This window comes from Oncorhynchus mykiss, chromosome 23, assembly GCF_057628025.1.
Source record: "Oncorhynchus mykiss isolate SJ-2025 chromosome 23, ASM5762802v1, whole genome shotgun sequence".
Taxonomy (NCBI): domain Eukaryota; kingdom Metazoa; phylum Chordata; class Actinopteri; order Salmoniformes; family Salmonidae; genus Oncorhynchus; species Oncorhynchus mykiss.
In genome coordinates, this window is record NC_143044.1 from 58,270,001 (window position 1) to 58,293,033 (window position 23,033).

Genomic DNA, 23,033 nt, shown 5'->3' on the forward strand with positions numbered 1-23,033 from the left:
ACATGTCCAGAATATATTTGACAGACTCTCCCGACCACGGTGTTCCTTAGGCAAGGTCGGGCTTTCCTGCAAGCCTCCTTTCCCCACTTACTACCCACAGCTCTGTCCCCAAATGTCGGGCCCTATTCCCTACGTAAGTGCACTACTTTTCACCAGGGTCCTGTGCACTATGTAGGGAAGAGGGTGCCATTTTGGGATGCTCGCTACCACGGCTCAGCTGGAAGCCAGTGAGCGCTCTATCCATCATCTCGATCCACGGCCAGGCTCTGAACCTGGACACAAGAATGGAGCCCTTTCAGTCCTTTAAAAAAAACAGAGAGAGAGAGAAAAAAAAAGAGAGAGGCGAATTCCATTGACATACCCGAGGTCAATCACTGTCAGAATGAACCTGAGAGAGAGAGAGAGAGGGAGAGAGAGAGAGAGAGAGAGAGAGAGAGAGAGAGAGAGAGAGAGAGAGAGAGAGAGAGCTCTGAGTGAAAACACTTACACCCATTCATTCAGGGGCCTCTCCAATCCCTTCCAACCCTCCATTGACATGCTAAAAACCCTCATTATCACATATTAAATGCGACTGTATAATTAGGATTGTTTACTAAATAGAAAAAAGGGAGAAGGACGTCTGGTTGATTCTTTCAGGAGGTTTTAGGTCATCGTCTCAGTCAGATATCCTCCTCATCCATCCCTCGAGACATCTCTAACTGTCTCTCTGAAGCTGTCACCCAAACGGCACCCTGATCCCCACGGAGTGCAGTAGTTTTTAGGGTAGACTACGCTACGACGGAGGCTGCCTGACTAATGACAGGAAACATCTGATCAATTTGAATGTCAACAGATCAATGTGAATATCAACAGATCAATATGAATATCAATATGAATATCAATATGAATATCATCAGATCGATATGAATATCAACAGATCAATATGAATATCAACAGATCAATGTGAATATCAACAGATCAATATGAATATCAACAGATCAATATGAATATCAACAGATCAATATGAATATCAATATGAATATCAACAGATCAATATGAATATCAACAGATCAATATGAATATCAATATGAATATCAACAGATCAATATGAATATCAATATGAATATCAACAGATCAATATGAATATCAACAGATCAATATGAATAGCAACAGATCAATATGAATATCAACAGATCAATATGAATATCAACAGATCAGTATGAATATCAACAGATCAATATGAATATCAACAGATCAATATGAATATCAACAGATCAATGTGAATATCAACAGATCAGTATGAATATCAACAGATCAATATGAATATCAACAGATCAATATGAATATCAACAGATCAATATGAATATCAACATGAATATCAATGTGAATATCAACAGATCAATATGAATATCAACATGAATATCAATATGAATATCAACAGATCAATATGAATATCAACAGATCAATATGAATATCAGTATGAATATCAATATGAATATCAACAGATCAATATGAATATCAATATGAATATCAATGTGAATATCAACAGATCAATGTGAATATCAATATGAATATCAACAGATCAATATGAATATCAACAGATCAATATGAATATCAACAGATCAATATGAATATCAACAGATCAATATGAATATCAACATGAATATCAACAGATCAATATGAATATCAACAGATCAATGTGAATATCAACAGATCAATGTGAATATCAACAGATCAATATGAATATCAATATGAATATCAACAGATCAATGTGAATATCAACAGATCAATATGAATATCAACATGAATATCAACAGATCAATGTGAATGGTGCCTGTTATGGTGAAGAGAGGGCAGGGGGCAGTGAGGCGGGTGGCTGAGAGACTGTTAATGGCAGATAGACAACTGGACAGAGTCCCTTCCATGAGGTTCTCCTTAAAGCGCCAGAGGAACTGTAGCTAAAGCCTAGAAGATCTCGTCTCCCGGCAACCGTTTTGAGGAGGGAAAATGACAATGCTTTCATTCATTCATCAGGGAGAGAGGAGGAGGAGGGAGAGAGGAAGAGGAGGGAGAGAGGAGGAGGAGGGAGAGAGGAGGAGGAGGGAGAGAGGAGGAGGAGGGAGAGAGAGAGGAAGAGGAGGGAGAGAGGAGGAGGAGGGAGAGAGGAGGAGGAGGGAGAGAGGAAGAGTAGGGAGAGAGGTGGAGGAGGGAGAGAGGAGGAGGAGGGAGAGAGGAAGAGGAGGAGGAGGGAGAGAGGAGGAGGAGGGAGAGAGGAGGAGGAGGGAGAAAGGTGGATGAGGGAGAGAGGAGGAGGAGGGAGAGAGGAAGAGGAGGAGGAGGGAGAGAGGAGGAGGAGGGAGAGAGGAGGAGGAGGGAGAGAGAGAGGAAGAGGAGGGAGAGAGGAGGAGGGAGAGAGGAGGAGGAGGGAGAGAGGAAGAGGAGGGAGAGAGGAGGAGGAGGGAGAGAGGAAGAGGAGGGAAAGAGGTGGAGGAGGGAGAGAGGAAGAGGAGGGAGAGAGGAGGAGGAGGGAGGGAGATGGTGGGCAGGTAATACATACACCCACTCCAAAATGACAAACATATAGATCTTTTTATCACACTTGTAAATGCAATGTGTTGTTTTGACAAAGACAGCCATCCCATCATAGCAAAGGGTAATGACGTGTTTGAAGCTAAACTGGATGTGCTTTTTTATTTTCAATCTGTTTTTGAGAGGACAACGTCCACACTTACATTGGAAGAGAGAGAAAACAATTAAACTGCAATGTTTATTATGAGTTAATAGAGGCCTCTCTCACTGTATTGTCTTTTCTAACTACACACTGCATCACGGATTATTTTATTTCCAGACACCTCCACACTAATGACGAAGGCACAAAAACAAGAAAAATATATCTGTGTTTTTTAATGTGCTTTAAGTTTTGATTATTTTTCAATTTCATTTTTTAATGTGTGTTAGTTTAGAGTCTTTTTAAAGAGATCTATGTTTTTAATGTGCGTTAGTTTAGAGTCTTTTTAAAGATATCTATGTTTTTAATGTGCGTTAGTTTAGAGTCTTTTTAAAGATATCTATGTTTTTAACGTGTGTTAGTTTAGAGTCTTTTTAAAGATATCTATGTTTTTAACGTGTGTTAGTTTAGAGTCTTTTTAAAGATATCTATGTTTTTAACGTGTGTTAGTTTAGAGTCTTTTTAAAGATATCTATGTTTTTAACGTGTGTTAGTTTACAGTCTTTTTAAAGATATCTATAATGTTTTTAACGTGCGTTAGTTTAGAGTCTTTTTAAAGATATCTATGTTTTTAACGTGCGTTAGTTTAGAGTCTTTTTAAAGATATCTATGTTTTTAATGTGTGTTAGTTTAGAGTCTTTTTAAAGATATCTATAATGTTTTTAATGTGTGTTAGTTTAGAGTCTTTTTAAAGAGATCTATAATGTTTTTAACGTGTGTTAGTTTAGAGTCTTTTTAAAGAGATCTATAATGTTTTGAATGTGTGTTAGTTTAGAGTCTTTTTAAAGATATCTATAATGTTTTTAACGTGTGTTAGTTTAGAGTCTTTTTAAAGAGATCTATGTTTTTAACGTGCGTTAGTTTAGAGTCTTTTTAAAGATATCTATGTTTTTAACGTGCGTTAGTTTAGAGTCTTTTTAAAGATATCTATGTTTTTAACGTGCGTTAGTTTAGAGTCTTTTTAAAGATATCTATGTTTTTAACGTGCGTTAGTTTAGAGTCTTTTTAAAGATATCTATGTTTTTAACGTGTGTTGGTTTAGAGTCTTTTTAAAGAGATCTATAATGTTTTTAATGTGTGTTAGTTTAGAGTCTTTTTAAAGAGATCTATAATGTTTTTAATGTGTGTTAGTTTAGAGTCTTTTTAAAGATATCTATAATGTTTTTAATGTGTGTTAGTTTAGAGTCTTTTTAAAGAGATCTATAATGTTTTTAATGTGTGTTAGTTTAGAGTCTTTTTAAAGAGATCTATAATGTTTTTAACGTGTGTTAGTTTAGAGTCTTTTTAAAGAGATCTATAATGTTTTTAATGTGTGTTAGTTTAGAGTCTTTTTAAAGAGATCTATGTTTTTAATGTGCGTTAGTTTAGAGTCTTTTTAAAGATATCTATGTTTTTAATGTGCGTTAGTTTAGAGTCTTTTTAAAGATATCTATGTTTTTAACGTGTGTTAGTTTAGAGTCTTTTTAAAGATATCTATGTTTTTAACGTGTGTTAGTTTAGAGTCTTTTTAAAGATATCTATGTTTTTAACGTGTGTTAGTTTAGAGTCTTTTTAAAGATATCTATGTTTTTAACGTGTGTTAGTTTACAGTCTTTTTAAAGATATCTATAATGTTTTTAACGTGCGTTAGTTTAGAGTCTTTTTAAAGATATCTATGTTTTTAACGTGCGTTAGTTTAGAGTCTTTTTAAAGATATCTATGTTTTTAATGTGTGTTAGTTTAGAGTCTTTTTAAAGATATCTATAATGTTTTTAATGTGTGTTAGTTTAGAGTCTTTTTAAAGAGATCTATAATGTTTTTAACGTGTGTTAGTTTAGAGTCTTTTTAAAGAGATCTATAATGTTTTGAATGTGTGTTAGTTTAGAGTCTTTTTAAAGATATCTATAATGTTTTTAACGTGTGTTAGTTTAGAGTCTTTTTAAAGAGATCTATGTTTTTAACGTGCGTTAGTTTAGAGTCTTTTTAAAGATATCTATGTTTTTAACGTGCGTTAGTTTAGAGTCTTTTTAAAGATATCTATGTTTTTAACGTGCGTTAGTTTAGAGTCTTTTTAAAGATATCTATGTTTTTAACGTGCGTTAGTTTAGAGTCTTTTTAAAGATATCTATGTTTTTAACGTGTGTTGGTTTAGAGTCTTTTTAAAGAGATCTATAATGTTTTTAATGTGTGTTAGTTTAGAGTCTTTTTAAAGAGATCTATAATGTTTTTAATGTGTGTTAGTTTAGAGTCTTTTTAAAGATATCTATAATGTTTTTAATGTGTGTTAGTTTAGAGTCTTTTTAAAGAGATCTATAATGTTTTTAATGTGTGTTAGTTTAGAGTCTTTTTAAAGAGATCTATAATGTTTTTAACGTGTGTTAGTTTAGAGTCTTTTTAAAGAGATCTATAATGTTTTTAATGTGTGTTAGTTTAGAGTCTTTTTAAAGAGATCTATAATGTTTTTAATGTGTGTTAGTTTAGAGTCTTTTTAAAGAGATCTATAATGTTTTTAACGTGTGTTAGTTTAGAGTCTTTTTAAAGAGATCAATAATGTTTTTAACGTGTGTTAGTTTAGAGTCTTTTTAAAGAGATCTATAATGTTTTTAACGTGTGTTAGTTTAGAGTCTTTTTAAAGAGATCTATAATGTTTTTAACGTGTGTTAGTTTAGAGTCTTTTTAAAGAGATCTATAATGTTTTTAACGTGTGTTAGTTTAGAGTCTTTTTAAAGAGATCTATAATGTTTTTAACGTGTGTTAGTTTAGAGTCTTTTTAAAGAGATCTATAATGTTTTTAATGTGTGTTAGTTTAGAGTCTTTTTAAAGAGATCTATAATGTTTTTAACGTGCGTTAGTTTAGAGTCTTTTTAAAGATATCTATGTTTTTAACGTGCGTTAGTTTAGAGTCTTTTTAAAGATATCTATGTTTTTAACGTGCGTTAGTTTAGAGTCTTTTTAAAGATATCTATGTTTTTAACGTGCGTTAGTTTAGAGTCTTTTTAAAGATATCTATGTTTTTAACGTGCGTTAGTTTAGAGTCTTTTTAAAGATATCTATGTTTTTAACGTGCGTTAGTTTAGAGTCTTTTTAAAGATATCTATGTTTTTAACGTGCGTTAGTTTAGAGTCTTTTTAAAGATATCTATGTTTTTAACGTGCGTTAGTTTAGAGTCTTTTTAAAGATATCTATGTTTTTAACGTGTGTTGGTTTAGAGTCTTTTTAAAGAGATCTATAATGTTTTTAATGTGTGTTAGTTTAGAGTCTTTTTAAAGAGATCTATAATGTTTTTAACGTGTGTTAGTTTAGAGTCTTTTTAAAGAGATCTATAATGTTTTTAATGTGTGTTAGTTTAGAGTCTTTTTAAAGAGATCTATAATGTTTTTAACGTGTGTTAGTTTAGAGTCTTTTTAAAGAGATCTATAATGTTTTTAACGTGTGTTAGTTTAGAGTCTTTTTAAAGAGATCTATAATGTTTTTAACGTGTGTTAGTTTAGAGTCTTTTTAAAGAGATCTATAATGTTTTTAACGTGTGTTAGTTTAGAGTCTTTTTAAAGAGATCTATAATGTTTTTAACGTGTGTTAGTTTAGAGTCTTTTTAAAGAGATCTATAATGTTTTTAACGTGTGTTAGTTTAGAGTCTTTTTAAAGAGATCTATAATGTTTTTAATGTGTGTTAGTTTAGAGTCTTTTTAAAGAGATCTATAATGTTTTTAATGTGTGTTAGTTTAGAGTCTTTTTAAAGAGATCTATGTTTTTAACGTGCGTTAGTTTATATTATAGTCTTTATTTATTCCACTGTGAGAGCAGACGACCGACCACACACAGGAAGTTAGAAAAACAAGAAAGACATTTGTAAGAAAGCTGTAACGTGTGTTCGTTTTAATAAAGAGGCTTCTTTTAATGTAACTAGTTGTTTACTCATAGACAGTTCTGCTTCGGGGAAGCACGTAAACACGTATACTGTAAATACTCAGCTACAGCCAGGACATTAATGATGGGAGCAAAGCCAGTCAACGACACTGGTGGGAAGTAGTTATATAACGACTCTGGTTTTGGTTTTAGCTACTTCAAGGTGTGAAGACAGACTCCTTCCTCTGATTGGTGTGCCGTAACGTATTGTGTTAATACCATGAAACCTACAGGGACGTTGTACCGACCACGGAAACTAAAGAAGACAGAGAGAGGGAGAGGGAGGGGGAGAGGGAGAGAGAGAGGGAGAGGGAGGGGTAGAGGGAGAGAGAGAGGGAGAGGGAGAGATAGGGAGAGGGAGAGAGAGAGAGAGAGAGAGAGAGAAACTGCCTTTTCCCTTAACCGTTTCTTAGGAACAGAAACAATGGAGGCTGGAGTTCAGCACCTCGTATTTCGCATGAATTGTGTTTTCCTTTATTGTTCAGAAGATGCGGAGTGGTTCGTTCTCAGCCCTCTGCAGAGTTATCTGGATCACTGAATGGTGGGGAAAGTCAAATTAAACCCAGGAAGACTACAATACAGTGGCTGAGTCATCTTTATAAGGCCCCTGGGTGATCCCCTGTCCAACTAGACTACAGTACAGTGGCTGAGTCATCTTTCTAAGGCCCCTGGGTGATCCCCTGTCCAACTAGACTACAGTACAGTGGCTGAGTCATCTTTCTAAGGCCCCTGGGTGATCCCCTGTCCAACTTACTGCGGTCAGGTCAGGTCAGGTCGTCCCTGACTGTTTACGTACATTTCCTTACATTTGCTGTCTCATGAACACAACCATTTATATTACTGTAGACCTGAGACAGGCCTTCCTCCCATGGCTGTGTCATGAACACAACCCTGTATATTACTGTAGACCTGAGACAGGCCTTCCTCCCATGGCTGTGTCATGAACACAAACCTGTATATTACTGTAGACCTGAGACAGGCCTTCCTCCCATGGCTGTGTCATGAACACAACCCTGTATATTACTGTAGACCTGAGACATAACCTTCCTCCCATTGGCCTTGTGTGGATGCTCAGCTATTCCTGTTGCTACTGGCCAGTGGTATAGCATGCAGTGTTATAACAGAAAGACTGAACGTCCCATAGTGATGTCATGAACCCATAGTAGTGCAGCTAGTCTGTTGTGTTGGAGGCCATATGGAATGGAAACCCAAGTGTTTAAAAAAAAACTCCAGCAAAGTCAAGGGGTTTCTTCTCCTTCGAGTTGGTGGCAGCTCAGTTGTCACTAGTTTACATTGTCACAAAGCACTTTGTGTTAACAGTGTGGCAGCAATGGGCCGACATGACCTGTCTCCTGACACAGATACATAGACAGACTGTTTTAATGACTGGCTCCCCCTTTCACTCCTGTTGCAGGTTGTTGTATCAACAACGGTCAACGTGGACGGTCACGTCCTGGCGGTCTCAGATAACATGTTTGTCCATAACAACTCCAAGCACGGCAGAAGGGCTCGACGTCTAGACCCTTCTGAAGGTACGGACCCTCCTTATCTCTATCATGGTAGGCACATTCTACATGACTTTTATTTTGAAATGCTCTCTAGTTTCCCTACGAGCACATTCTACATGACTTTTATTTTGAAATGCTCTCTAGTTTCCCTACGAGCACATTCTACATTACTTTTATTTTGAAATGCTCTCTAGTTTCCCTACGAGCACATTCTACATGACTTTTATTTTGAAATGCTCTCTAGTTTCCCTACGAGCACATTCTACAAGACTTTTATTTTGAAATACCCTCTAGTTTCCCTACGAGCACATTCTACAATACTTTTATTTTGAAATACCCTCTAGTTTCCCTATGAGCACATTCTACAATACTTTTATGTTGAAATACCCTCTAGTTTCCCTACGGGCACATTCTACAATACTTTTATTTTGAAATACCCTCTAGTTTCCCTATGAGCACATTCTACATTACTTTTATGTTGAAATACCCTCTAGTTTCCCTATGAGCACATTCTACAAGACTTGTATTTTGAAATGCTCTCTAGTTTCCCTATGAGCACATTCCACAATACTTTTATGTTGAAATACCCTCTAGTTTCCCTACGAGCACATTCTACAAGACTTTTATTTTGAAATACCCTCTAGTTTCCCTATGAGCACATTCTAAATGACTTTTATTTTGAAATATTTTCTAGTTTCCCTATGAGCACAAGACCTTGAAAAGATGTTGAAAAGACTTATCTTCATTGTCATGTGGTCGCGGGGGGTTAGTTCTTTAGTTCCATCTCTCTTTCCTCATGTAGCTTGTCATCTTTAGCTCCTCTGGTAGCTGCTGAGATAAAGAGCCTTCTGGTGTAGTTCCTTCAGATCACATCTGTCCCTTTCTGGCTTCACAACGTACTTCTCTAATTCTCCATCACCTCATTGTATTTCACTGGTCAATTTCATAAACACATGTATGTAATATTTATAATTATTATAATTATACTTATTATTGCACTGTGTGAAATATGTAGTGATCTCTATTCACACATGTTTTCAATAGGGCTCTTGCTCAATGGCTTTCTAAAATAAACTTCAAATCTGCAATTGATTTGTGGTGAGGTCAGGTTGTTGTTACTGGGTTCTGTAGTGTGGGGTCAGGTTGTTACTGGGTTCTGTAGTGTGGGGTCAGGTTGTTACTGGGTTCTGTAGTGTGAGGTCAGGTTGTTCTTACTGGGTTCTGTAGTGTGAGGTCAGGTTGTTACTGGGTTCTGTAGTGTGGGGTCAGGTTGTTGTTACTGGGTTCTGTAGTGTGAGGTCAGGTTGTTGTTACTGGGTTCTGTAGTGTGAGGTTAGGTTGTTACTGGGTTCTGTAGTGTGAGGTCAGGTTGTTGTCACTGGGTTCAGTAGTGTGAGGTCAGGTTGTTGTTACTGGGTTCTGTAGTGTGAGGTCAGGTTGTTACTGGGTTCTGTAGTGTGAGGTCAGGTTGTTACTGGGTTCTGTCGTGTGAGGTCAGGTTGTTACTGGGTTCTGTAGTGTGAGGTCAGGTTGTTACTGGGTTCTGTAGTGTGGGGTCAGGTTGTTACTGGGTTCTGTAGTGTGGGTGGTCAGGTTGTTACTGGGTTCTGTAGTGTGGGGTCAGGTTGTTACTGGGTTCTGTAGTGTGAGGTCAGGTTGTTGTTACTGGGTTCTGTAGTGTGAGGTCAGGTTGTTACTGGGTTCTGTAGTGTGAGGTCAGGTTGTTACTGGGAGCTGTAGTGTGAGGTCAGGTTGTTACTGGGTTCTGTAGTGTGAGGTCAGGTTGTTACTGGGTTCTGTAGTATGGGGTCAGGGTGTTACTGGGTTCTGTAGTGTGAGGTCAGGTTATTGTTACTGGGTTCTGTAGTGTGAGGTCAAGTTGTTACTGGGTTCTGTAGTGTGAGGTCAGGTTGTTGTTACTGGGTTCTGTAGTGTGAGGTCAGGTTCTTACTGAGTTCTGTAGTGTGAGGTCAGGTTGTTACTGGGTTCTGTAGTGTGAGTTCAGGTTGTTACTGGGTTCTGTAGTGTGAGGGTAGGTTTTTACTGGGTTCTGTTGTGTGAGGTCAGGTTGTTGTTACTGGGTTCTGTAGTGTGAGGGCAGGTTGTTACTGGGTTCTGTAGTGTGAGTTCAGGTTGTTACTGGGTTCTGTAGTGTGAGGTAAGGTTGTTACTGGGTTCTGTATTGTGAGGTCAGGTTGTTGTTTCTAGGTTCTGTAGTGTGAGGTAAGGTTGTTTCTGGGTTCTGTAGTGTGGGGTCAGGTTGTTACTGGGTTCTGTAGTGTGGGGTCAGGTTGTTACTGGGTTCTGTAGTGTGGGGTCAGTTTGTTGTTACTGGGTTCTGTAGTGTGAGGTCAGGTTGTTACTGGGTTCTGTAGTGTGAGGTCAGGTTGTTACTGGGTTCTGTAGTGTGGGGTCAGGTTGTTACTGGGTTCTGTAGTGTGGGGTCAGGTTGTTACTGGGTTCTGTAGTGTGGGGTCAGTTTGTTGTTACTGGGTTCTGTAGTGTGAGGTCAGGTTGTTACTGGGTTCTGTAGTGTGAGGTCAGGTTGTTACTGGGTTCTGTAGTGTGGGGTCAGGTTGTTACTGGGTTCTGTAGTGTGAGGTCAGGTTGTTACTGGGTTCTGTAGTGTGGGGTCAGGTTGTTGTCACTGTGTTCTGTAGTGTGGGGTCAGGTTGTTACTGGGTTCTGTAGTGTGAGGTCAGGTTGTTACTGGGTTGCGTTGTGTGGGGTCAGGTTGTTGTTACTAGGTTCTGTAGTGTGGGGTCAGGTTGTTACTGGGTTCTGTAGTGTGAGGTCAGGTTCTTACTGGGTTATGTAGTGTGGGGTCAGGTTGTTACTGGGTTCTGTAGTGTGAGGTCAGGTTATTGTTACTGGGATCTGTAGTGTGGGGTCAGGTTGTTACTGGGTTCTGTAGTGTGAGGTCAGGTTCTTACTGGGTTCTGTAGTGTGGGGTCAGGTTGTTACTGGGTTCTGTAGTGTGGGGTCAGGTTGTTGTTACTGGGTTGCGTTGTGTGGGGTCAGGTTGTTGTTACTAGGTTCTGTAGTGTGGGGTCAGGTTGTTACTGGGTTCTGTAGTGTGAGGTCAGGTTCTTACTGGGTTCTGTAGTGTGGGGTCAGGTTGTTACTGGGTTCTGTAGCGTGGGGTCAGGTTGTTACTGGGTTCTGTAGTGTGAGGTCAGGTTATTCTTACTGGGTTCTGTAGTGTGGGGTCAGGTTGTTACTGGGTTCTGTAGTGTGAGGTCAGGTTATTGTTACTGGGTTCTGTAGTGTGGGGTCAGGTTGTTACTGGGTTCTGTAGTGTGGGGTCAGGTTGTTACTGGATTCTGTAGTGTGAGGTCAGGTTGTTACTGGGTTCTGTAGTGTGTGGTCAGGTTGTTACTGGGTTCTGTAGTGTGAGGTCAGGTTGTTGTCACTGGGTTCTGTAGTGTGAGGGCAGGTTGTTACTGGGTTCTGTAGTGTGAGGTCAGGTTGTTACTGGGTTCTGTAGTGTGAGGTCAGGTTATTGTTACTGGGTTCTGTAGTGTGAGGTCAGGTTGTTACTGGGTTCTGTAGTGTGAGGTCAGGTTATTGTTACTGGGTTCTGTAGTGTGAGGTCAGGTTGTTACTGGGTTCTGTAGTGTGAGGTCAGGTTATTTTTACTGGGAGCTGTAGTGTGAGGTCAGGTTGTTGTTACTGGGATCTGTAGTGTGGGGTCAGGTTGTTACTGGGTTCTGTAGTGTGGGGTCAGGTTGTTACTGGGTTCTGTAGTGTGGGGTCAGGTTGTTACTGGGTTCTGTAGTGTGGGGTCAGGTTGTTACTGGGTTCTGTAGTGTGGGTTCAGGTTGTTACTGGGTTCTGTAGTGTGAGGTCAGGTTGTTGTTACTGGGATCTGTAGTGTGGGGTCAGGTTGTTACTGGGTTCTGTAGTGTGAGGTCAGGTTGTTGTTACTGGGATCTGTAGTGTGGGGTCAGGTTGTTACTGGGTTCTGTAGTGTGAGGTCAGGTTGTTGTTACTGGGATCTGTAGCTAGATCCTTATAAAAGCACTACTGTGGTGTCGTACTCATCAATGAGGAAACCAGCACAGCTGACTCCACATCAGAAGCCTGACTGATTGGCTGCTCTGCAGAGAAAAAGGGAAAAAAAAGAGAGAAAAATAAATTCGGAGCAGCAAAGTCTGGGAAACATAAATGCAGGAAGGACAGAGTTCAACCTTATGACCTTCCTGTTGGTCTCGGTTCAGTTCAAACACTCTGGGAAACGGGATCTTGTCAAACGCGTATTAGCTAGTTATCACTGGCAAGTACAAGTGGCTGGGTATGTATAGTATGATGCTACCCAAACCTGTAACAGCACGAGGGTGTTGTTGTCTTAATTAGGCAGGGATTATCATAACACAATTGTTTTAATAATGCAACAGGAGAGGCAAATACAAAGGCGTTATATCAATGAAATGCACTATATCAACCCCCAGAACTCTGCAGGGGAAGGAAATGACTAGGTTCTTTACTAATGACAAAACGGGCAGAGAAAGACAATCTAATAATTGATGGTTAGCCCTAAGCTGTGAAGTCGTTACCGCCTGTGACGTATTGTTTGTCTCCCTCTCTCTCTCTCCGTATCCACGGGATAGAAGGCGTGTTTTGCTTAGCAACCAGCTTTAATTAAGGGAGCAATTAAAGAGGTTGAGTCCCCCCCCCCACACTCTACCGTGGGTCTCCCCCTGTCTGAGGGGGTCCTGCGGGACAGGGGAACTGGCGTCTGCACAGCCTACTCACCCAACCCAACAACTAGATCAACCCACCCAACAACCACTGAATCACCTCATCTCATCAAAAAGCCCAGTGTGCAGCAGAGATCCTGTCCTTATGAATCTAGATCTGTACTGGTGGTTTTCAGATGATCCGTCTCCTGATCTGGAGTGTATCTCCTCCACCTTCCCGTTATTAAGTGAAGACCACACAGATCTATGAAGTGTGTGTGGATTGTGTTAGAGGGCAGACGTGGCTGGGTAGAATGGAACATTTCATGACGAAACATACTGTATCTAATATTTGAAACGCAGTCTCATATCACAGTCAAATCTCAGATTACTGATATTTTATTGTCTACCCATTTTAGAGAGACAGACAGACAGACAGACAGACAGACAGACAGACAGACAGACAGACAGACAGACAGACAGACAGTCCTAATGTATAGTCCATGTTAACTATGCTGTAGATTGGCTACAAAGTCTGTACAGGAATACCTATAAACTCTGTTTATCTGCAATTCTGTCTCCCTAATACAACCTATTATCTAAGTTTCAAACACCAGCTGGATATAATGTATTCCAGTTGATGGTATAGTAATTCCCCCCCCTGCCCCCCTCCCTTACTCTCTCACCTCCACGTGTTCCTCAGTTCATAAAAGAGCCTGTAGTCGTCAGTAAGGGGTGTGTAAAGAGCGACTCAGCGACCCTCGTCTGTGTCTACGCTCTACCGTGTGTGTATGTGTGTGTGTGTCGTACTCAGCGACCCCGGCTCTCTCCTCGAGGCCCTGCAGCGTGGATCTGATTTGCATGCCAAGTGGCTGTAACGCTGTTAGGTTGATGCAATAAAGACAAACGGATCCAGGCTGCAAGGCTTTAGCCAGTAAAGAGGAGCAGATGGCCCTAGGAGAGGTAAAAAAAGGTATAATCCCATCAGCAGCAGTATCAACCTGCCATCTGGAGACCACCGGCACAATTACAAGACATTTTTAGCAGGCAGAACAAAGGAAGTCCTCAGTACGTACAGCACAGCAGGCAAGATGAGACCTGTTGGTGTGTCTCAATACTGGAGGGATGAGGAGGAAGGTGACTAAGTCTGTGTCCCAAAATGACACCCTATTTTCATATGAAGGGCACTACTACTACCCCATTGGCCCTGGTCAAAAGTAGGGCGCTACATAGTGCCGTTTGGGATGTACGCTAACTCTCCATGTTGCCTTGGAGAGAGGAGTGCTGATTAGAGCTTCACACTGAGAGGCTGGAGCTGAACGCAGAGAGAGAAGTACGAACCCAAACGCCTCTGTTCAGTAAACCAAACACAGGGGGACGTGGGGAGGTGAGAGGCAGGAGCTGAACGCAGAGAGAGAAGTACGAACCCAACGCCTTTGTTCAGTAAACCAAACACAGGGGGACGTGGGGAGGTGAGCCGGGAGGCCTGGTAGGTTGTGGGTAGTCAACACCAGACACAGTGGGGAGGTGGGGAGGTGAGCTGGGAGGCCTGGTAGGTTGTGGGTAGTCAGCACCAGACACAGTGGGGAGGTGGGGAGGTGAGCTGGGAGGCCTGGTAGGTTGTGGGTAGTCAGCACCAGACACAGTGGGGAGGTGGGGAGGTGAGCTGGGAGGCCTGGTAGGTTGTGGGTAGTCAGCACCAGACACAGTGGTGAGGTGAGCCGGGAGGCCTGGTAGGTTGTGGGTAGTCAGCACCAGACACAGGGGGATGTGGGGAGGTGAGCTGGGAGGCCGGGTAGGTTGTGGGTAGTCAGCACCAGACACAGGGGGACGTGGGGAGGTGAGCTGGGAGGCCTGGTAGGTTGTGGGTAGTCAACACCAGACACAGTGGTGAGGTGAGCCGGGAGGCCTGGTAGGTTGTGGGTAGTCAACTCCAGACACAAGGGGGCGTGGGGAGGTGAGCTGGGAGGCCTGGTAGGTTGTGGGTAGTCAGCACCAGACATAGGGGGGGCGTGGGGATGTGAGCCAGGAGGCCTTGTAGGTTGTGGGTAGTCAACACCAGACACAGTGGGGAGGTGGGGAGGTGAGCTGGGAGGCCTGGTAGGTTGTGGGTAGTCAGCACCAGACACAGGTGGACGTGGGGAGGTGAGCCAGGAGGCCTGGCAGGTTGTGGGTAGTCAACACCAGACACAGGGGGACGTGGAGAGGTGAGCTGGGAGGCCTGGTAGGTTGTGGGTAGTCAACACCAGACACAGTGGGGAGGTGGGGAGGTGAGCCGGGAGGCCTGGTAGGTTGTGGGTAGTTGGTAGTCAGTACCAAATATTTCTCTCCGCTCTCTCTCTTCCTCTCTTGGCTCCTTGTTGACTGTCCACTTGCAGCACATCAAAGCCAGAGATTCGTTGGAGTGTGACAATTGATGTTGAGATTAGACACATGCAGGCGCCGAACCGCTTCCAGAAGACTTGGCGTTAGGAGAAAAATCAGAAGAGAGCTGGCAAGCAGGGAGGAAGTGATGTGTTAGTCGTTAGCTAGTCGTTAGCTAGACGTTAGCTAGACGTTAGCTAGAGGTTAGCTAGAGGTTAGCTAGTCGTTAGCTAGACGTTAGCTAGTCGTTAGCTAGACGTTAGCTAGTCATTAGTTAGTCGTTAACTAGTCGTTAGCTAGTCGTTAGTTAGTCGTTAGCTAGTCGTTAGCTAGTCGTTAGTTAGTCGTTAGCTAGTCGTTAATTAGTCGTTAGCTTGTCGTTAGCTAGTCGTTAGTTAGTCGTTAGCTAGAGGTTAGCTAGAGGTTAGCTAGTCGTTAGCTAGACGTTAGCTAGTCGTTAATTAGTCGTTAGCTTGTCGTTAGCTAGTCGTTAATTAGTCGTTAACTAGTCGTTAGCTAGTCGTTAGTTAGTCGTTAGCTAGTGAACAATACAATAAATTATCCCATAACTGACATAAAAATGTAGAGGAAAACATTTGATGAATATTGTTTAATATATTATATACTAAATATAGGTCCTTTATGATTTTTAAATAATATTTACAAAATTAAAAAAACAATCCGACTACTTAGAATAAGTTGTACCTAGCCTGGTACTCCTGTGTGTTGGGTGATCTTGGCTCCAGAACAGCCTACCTAGCCTGGTATCCCTGTATGTTGGGTGAACTTGGCATCAGAACAGCCTACCTAGCCTGGTATTTCTGTATTTTGGGTGAACTTGGCATCAGAGCAGCCTACCTAGCCTGGTATCCCTGTAAGTTGGGTGATCTTGGCATCAGAACAGCCTACCTAGCCTGGTATCCCTGTATGTTGGGTGATCTTGGCTCCAGAACAGCCTACCTAGCCTGGTACTCCTGTATGTTGGGTGAACTTGGCATCAGAACAGCCTACCTAGCCTGTTATTCCTGTATGTTGGGTGGACTTGGCTCCAGAACAGCCTAACTAGCCTGGTACTCCTGTATGTTGGGTGGACTTGGCTCCAGAACAGCCTACCTAGCCTGGTACTCCTGTATGTTGGGTGGACTTGGCTCCAGAACAGCCTAACTAGCCTGGTACTCCTGTATGTTGGGTGGACTTGGCTCCAGAACAGCCTACCTAGCCTGGTATCCCTGTATGTTGGGTGAACTTGGCATCAGAACAGCCTACCTAGCCTGGTATCCCTGTATGTTGGGTGAACTTGGCATCAGAACAGCCTACCTAGCCTGGTACTCCTGTATGTTGGGTGAACTTGGATTCAGAACATCCTTCACCAGACTGGTCCTGTTCCAGCCCGTCCGTCTCTCTCTCGCTGGCTGACTGCGTACGTCTGCTCTCTCCAATTTCCATCATCTGCTTGAGGGCATTGTGCACGTATATCATTAGATGGCTAACGCTGTCTGTGTAATTTGGTTCGCCATGCTCCCCATTGAACACATGTCCCCCCCTTCTATATGTGCATTGAAAATGTATGCTAATCACGGGCAGAATGGAGGTGGCTCATGCACGGCTCGGTTTAGAGCAACCCCGGCCCCCCCAGCCTCGGCCCCCGTCTCTCCCGTCTCCACGCTAGGCGCCAACGGGGGAAGCATTGCGAAATTCGAGTCGGTGTGTGTGTGTGTGTGGCTGTCTGAAGCCCCAGCTGCCAGCCAGCTCCTCTTGTGCCTCTGCTCTGCCCAGTCCACCCCCCACCCCCATCCCCACCCAGCCTCTTCTCCGTAACCCCCCCACCTGCCTCCCTTCAGCCCCCCAACAACCCCCCACCACAACCTACCCTTCCTTCCTTCTGTCCGTCCGTCCGTCCACCCCTCCTTCCCTCCCTCCCTCTCACCTACAGACAGTAAATTTGTTTACTGTAATTTTTGGTGAATTATTTGCTATAATTGGCTTCGCTGATGAAGGTCAGTCCCTTTGAGGAGTCTTGTCTGTCTTTAGAGAGTTGATGCTTTTTCAAACGCTCCTGCCTGCAATTAAGAAAAGCAAATGTCACTCGCAAGCCTTAGAAATGAAAATTTGTATGAACTTATTAGCATGGAGTCAACAGTGCCAGTTAAGGGCAGCCCTCCCTCCCTCCCTCCCTCCCTCCCTCCCTCCCTCCCTCCCTCTCTCTCTCTCTCTCTCTCTCTCTCTCTCTCTCTCTCTCTCTCTCTCTCTCTCTCTCTCTCTCTCTCTCTCTCTCTCTCTCTATGCCTCCCTCGCCTCCCTCCCTCCCCCCTCCGCCCTCCTTCCCACCATCTCTATCTCCCTCCCTCCCTCCCTCCCTCCCTCCCTCCCTCCCTCCCTCCCTCCCTCCCTCCCTCCCTCCCGTGGCGGTGTGTGTGTGTGTGTGTGCTGTGGGCTCATGGCCCCTCTGCTACACAGGGAGATGCTCGTGGAATGAGCAAATACAACCTCGGCTGGTCCAACATTAAAGCAAACAAAGACTGGGGCCTTGTCTGGAGTGTAGAACACAACAATACCTAATGGTGATTAACCTGGCTGGCTGGCAGAGAGCTAGCTGAGGGAAAGAGAGGGGGAAATCAATGCATGATGGCGATGATTATATCGTCTCATTATTGATCATATGTACGCCTTATAATTATAACCCATTGTTATTTTATCAGTATTTTATCATTTATATTTTTATTAATAACAGATATATTTATTTAAATCCACATATTTGTTTTTAACATACATTAGTTTTTGTGCTGTTTTTATATAAACTGAATTGCAATGATTGAAAGATTGGTGTTACTGTGGTAGCTATTATAAACTCAGACATCTTAGTTATAACAACGATGTTACAGTGGTACAGGATGAAAGCGGGTATAAACTCAGACATCTTAGCTATAACAACGATGTTACAGTGGTACAGGATGATAGCTATTATAAACTCAGACACCTTAGCTATAACAACGATGTTACAGTGGTACAGGATGAAAGCGGGTATAAACTCAGACATCTTAGCTATAACAACGATGTTACAGTGGTACAGGATGAAAGCGGGTATAAACTCAGACATCTTAGCTATAACAACGATGTTACAGTGGTACAGGGTGATAGCTATTATAAACTCAGACACCTTAGCTATAACAACGATGCTACAGTGGTACAGGATGAAAGCGGGTATAAACTCAGACATCTTAGCTATAACAACGATGTTACAGTGGTACAGGATGATAGCTATTATAAACTCAGACATCTTAGTTATAACAACGATGTTACAGTGGTACAGGATGATAGCTATTATAAACTCAGACATCTTAGCTATAACAACGATGTTACAGTGGTACAGGATGAAAGCTATTATAAACTCAGACACCTTAGCTATAACAACGATGTTACAGTGGTACAGGATGATAGCTGGTATAAACAACAGACACCTTAGGTACAACTACCCCAATTACACTAAAAGGTACTACAGATGACAAAAACATCCTTTTGTGAATTATTTACAAGGCTTTGTGGCTTTACAGTTCCAAGCACCTTTCCATTGTCTCTCCTTCTATCCCCGGTCAACAACAATAAGAGAGATGGACAGATTAAATAAATAAATAAACCTTTAAAATGAAGGAGCAGTTAATGTAGAGGGTGGAGGAGTGAGAGTGGGGGAGGAAATCCATTACTGTTAGTCACCTCCCTCCCACTGACCGTTTAGCAACAGGAAATAGAGCAGGAGAAATGAGGAGCGTCAAATAAACAGACAGAGTGTACATCTTTAGGTATCTAGTCTCTTTGTCGCAGAATCTGCATTCCAGAATGCTCATCGAAGCAGGGGCCAGAGGAAGTCTGGGTGTTGAAGAAGGTGTGATAAAAGAGAGAGAGAACTCTGTGCCTGACTGTTTGCCTCAGTGATGGCTACTGGTGGTCCGGAGCTTGCTAGCACTTCTGATATTTTTTAAATATTAACTACCAGTCAAAAGTTTTAGAACACCTACTAGATTCAAGTTTTTTTTAAAAATGTATTTGTATTTATTTTTAAAACTATTTTCTACATTGTAGAATAATAGTGAAGACATCAACGCTGAAATAACACATATGGAATCATGTAGTAACCAAAAAAGTGTTAAACAAATCAAAATAGATTTTATCATCGAAATTCTTCAAATAGCCACCCTTTGCCTTGATGACAGCTTTGCAAACTCATGGCATTCTCTCAACCAGCTTTATTAGATAGTCACCTGGAATGCATTGCAATTAACAGGTGTGCCTTCTTAAAAGTTAATTTGTGGAATTTCTTTCCTTCTTAATGTGTTTCAGCCAATCAGTTGTGTTGTAACAAGGGGGGGGGGGGGGGACCTTGTCGCACCTTGACTACTGTTCAGTCGTTTGGTCAGGTGCCACAAAAAAGGACTTAGGAAAATTGCAATTGGCTCAGAACAGGGCAGCTCAGCTGGCCCTTGGATGTACACAGAGAGCTAGCATTAATAATATTCTTGTCAATCTCTCATGGCTCAAAGTGGAGGAGAGATTGACTTCATCACTACTTGTATTTATGAGAGGTATTGACATGTTGAATGCACCGAGCTGTCTGTTTGAACTACTGGCACACAGCTCGGACACCCATGCATACCCCACAAGACATGCCACAAGAGGTTTATTCACAGTCCCCAAGTCCAGAACAGACTATGGGAGGTGCACAGTACTACATAGAGCCATGACTACATGGTACTCTATTCCACATCAGGTAACTGATTCAGCTGTACAATTAGATTTAAAAAACAGACAAAAAAACCTTATGGAACAGCGGGGACTGTGAAGCACCACACACACACACACACACACACACACACACACACACACACACACACACACACACACACACACACACACACACACACACACACACACACACACACACACACACACACACACACACACAATAGCATACGCACTACACACATATGTACACATGGATTTTGTACTGTATATATCTGGTGGAGTAGGGGCCTGAGGGCACACGGTCTGTGAATGTATTGTGATGTTTTTTAAATGGTATAAACTGCTTTAATTTCGCTGGACCCCAGGAAGAGTAGCTGCTGTCTTGGCAGGAACTAATGGGGATCCATAATAAACCCCAGGAAGAGTAGCTGCAGCCTTGGCAGGAACTAATGGGGATCCATAATAATCCCCAGGAAGAGTAGCTGCTGTCTTGGCAGCAGCTAATGGGGATCCATAATAAACCCCAGGAAGAGTAGCTGCTGCCTTGGCAGGAACTAATGGGGATCCATAATAAGCCCCAGGAAGAGTAGCTGCTGCCTTGACATGAACTAATGGGGATCCATAATAAACCCCAGGAAGAGTAGCTGCTGTCTTGGCGGGAACTAATGGGGATCCATAATAAACCCCAGGAAGAGTAGCTGCTGCCTTGGCAGGAACTAATGGGGATCCATAATAAACCCCAGGAAGAGTAGCTGCTGTCTTGGCGGGAACTAATGGGGATCCATAATAAACCCCAGGAAGAGTAGCTGCTGCCTTGGCAGGAACTAATGAGGATCCATAATAAACCCCAGGAAGAGTAGCTGCTGCCTTGGCAGGAACTAATGGGGATCCATAATAAACCCCAGGAAGAGTAGCTGCTGCCTTGACATGAACTAATGGGGATCCATAATAAACCCCAGGAAGAGTAGCTGCTGCCTTGGCAGGAACTAATGGAGATCCATAATAAACCCCAGGAAGAGTAGCTGCTGCCTTGGCAGGAACTAATGGGGATCCATAATAAACCCCATGAAGAGTATCTGCTGCCATGGCAGGAACTAATGGGGATCCATAATAAACCCCAGGAAGAGTAGCTGCTGCCTTGACAGGAACTAATGGGGATCCATAATAATCCCCAGGAAGAGTAGCTGCTGTCTTGACAGGAACTAATGGGGATCCATAATAAACCCCAGGAAGAGTAGCTGCTGTCTTGGCGGGAACTAATGGGGATCCATAATAAACCCCAGGAAGAGTAGCTGCTGCCTTGGCAGGAACTAATGGGGATCCATAATAAACCCCAGGAAGAGTAGCTGCTGTCTTGGCGGGAACTAATGGGGATCCATAATAAACCCCAGGAAGAGTAGCTGCTGCCTTGGCAGGAACTAATGAGGATCCATAATAAACCCCAGGAAGAGTAGCTGCTGCCTTGGCAGGAACTAATGGGGATCCATAATAAACCCCAGGAAGAGTAGCTGCTGCCTTGACATGAACTAATGGGGATCCATAATAAACCCCAGGAAGAGTAGCTGCTGCCTTGGCAGGAACTAATGGAGATCCATAATAAACCCCAGGAAGAGTAGCTGCTGCCTTGGCAGGAACTAATGGGGATCCATAATAAACCCCATGAAGAGTATCTGCTGCCATGGCAGGAACTAATGGGGATCCATAATAAACCCCAGGAAGAGTAGCTGCTGCCTTGGCAGGAACTAATGGGGATCCATAATAATCCCCAGGAAGAGTAGCTGCTGTCTTGACAGGAACTAATGGGGATCCATAATAAACCCCAGGAAGAGTAGCTGCTGCCTTGGCAGGAACTAATGGGGATCCATAATAAACCCCAGGAAGAGTAGCTGCTGCCTTGACAGGAACTAATGGGGATCCATAATAAACCCCAGGAAGAGTAGCTGCTGCCTTGGCAGGAACTAATGGAGATCCATAATAAACCCCAGGAAGAGTAGCTGCTGCCTTGGCAGGAACTAATGGGGATCCATAATAAACCCCAGGAAGAGTAGCTGCTGTCTTGGCCCCAGCTAATGGGGATCCATAATAAACCCCAGGAAGAGTAGCTGCTGTCTTGGCAGGAACTAATGGGGATCCATAATAAACCCCAGGAAGAGTAGCTGCTGTCTTGGCCCCAGCTAATGGGGATCCATAATAAACCCCAGGAAGAGTAGCTGCTGTCTTGGCCCCAGCTAATGGGGATCCATAATAAACCCCAGGAAGAGTAGCTGCTGTCTTGGCCCCAGCTAATGGGGATCCATAATAAACCACAGGAAGAGTAGCTGCTGTCTTGGACCCAGCTAATGGGGATCCATAATAAACCCCAGGAAGAGTAGCTGCTGTCTTGGCCCCAGCTAATGGGGATCCATAATGAATTCAAATACAAAAGTCAGTCAATACAGAACATTTCAAGAACTTTCAAAGTTTCTTCATGTGTAGTTGCAAAACCCATCGAACGCTATTATGAAACTGTCTCTCACGAGGACCGCCACAGGAAAGGAAGACCCAGAGTGACCTGTCTCTCATGAGGACCGCCCCAGAAATGAAGACCCAGAGTGACCTGGCTCTCACGAGGACCGCCCCAAAGTTTCTTCATGTGTAGTTGCAAAACCCATCGAACGCTATTATGAAACTGTCTCTCACGAGGACCGCCACAGGAAAGGAAGACCCAGAGTGACCTGTCTCTCATGAGGACCGCCCCAGAAATGAAGACCCAGAGTGACCTGGCTCTCACGAGGACCGCCCCAGAAATGAAGACCCAGAGTGACCTGGCTCTCACGAGGACCGCCCCAGAAATGAAGACCCAGAGTGACCTGTCTCTCATGAGGACCGCCACAGGAAAGAAAGACCCAGAGTGACCTCTGCTGCAAAGGATAAGTTCATTAGAGTTAACTGGCTCTCACGAGGACCGCCACAGGAAATGAAGACCCAGGTTTACCTCTGCTGCAAAGGATAAGTTCATTAGAGTTAACTGGCTCTCACGAGGACCGCCACAGGAAATGAAGACCCAGGTTTACCTCTGCTGCAAAGGATAAGTTCATTAGAGTTAACTGGCTCTCACGAGGACCGCCACAGGAAATGAAGAACCAGGTTTACCTCTGCTGCAAAGGATAAGTT

General features: G+C 42.9%; 1 protein-coding gene across 18 annotated transcripts in view; it reads left to right on the plus strand.

Annotated features, from left to right (window-relative positions):
* Positions 1 to 23,033, plus strand: part of LOC110531625 (transcription factor COE3) — a 222,514-nt gene that overhangs the window by 128,369 nt on the left and 71,112 nt on the right. For all 18 annotated transcript variants that reach the window (XM_090217786.1, XM_090217792.1, XM_090217777.1 and 15 more), the window contains exon 8: positions 8,007 to 8,124. In XM_090217786.1, coding sequence (XP_090073912.1) covers positions 8,007 to 8,124 — 118 coding nt within the window. The remainder of the gene's footprint in view (positions 1 to 8,006; positions 8,125 to 23,033) is intronic.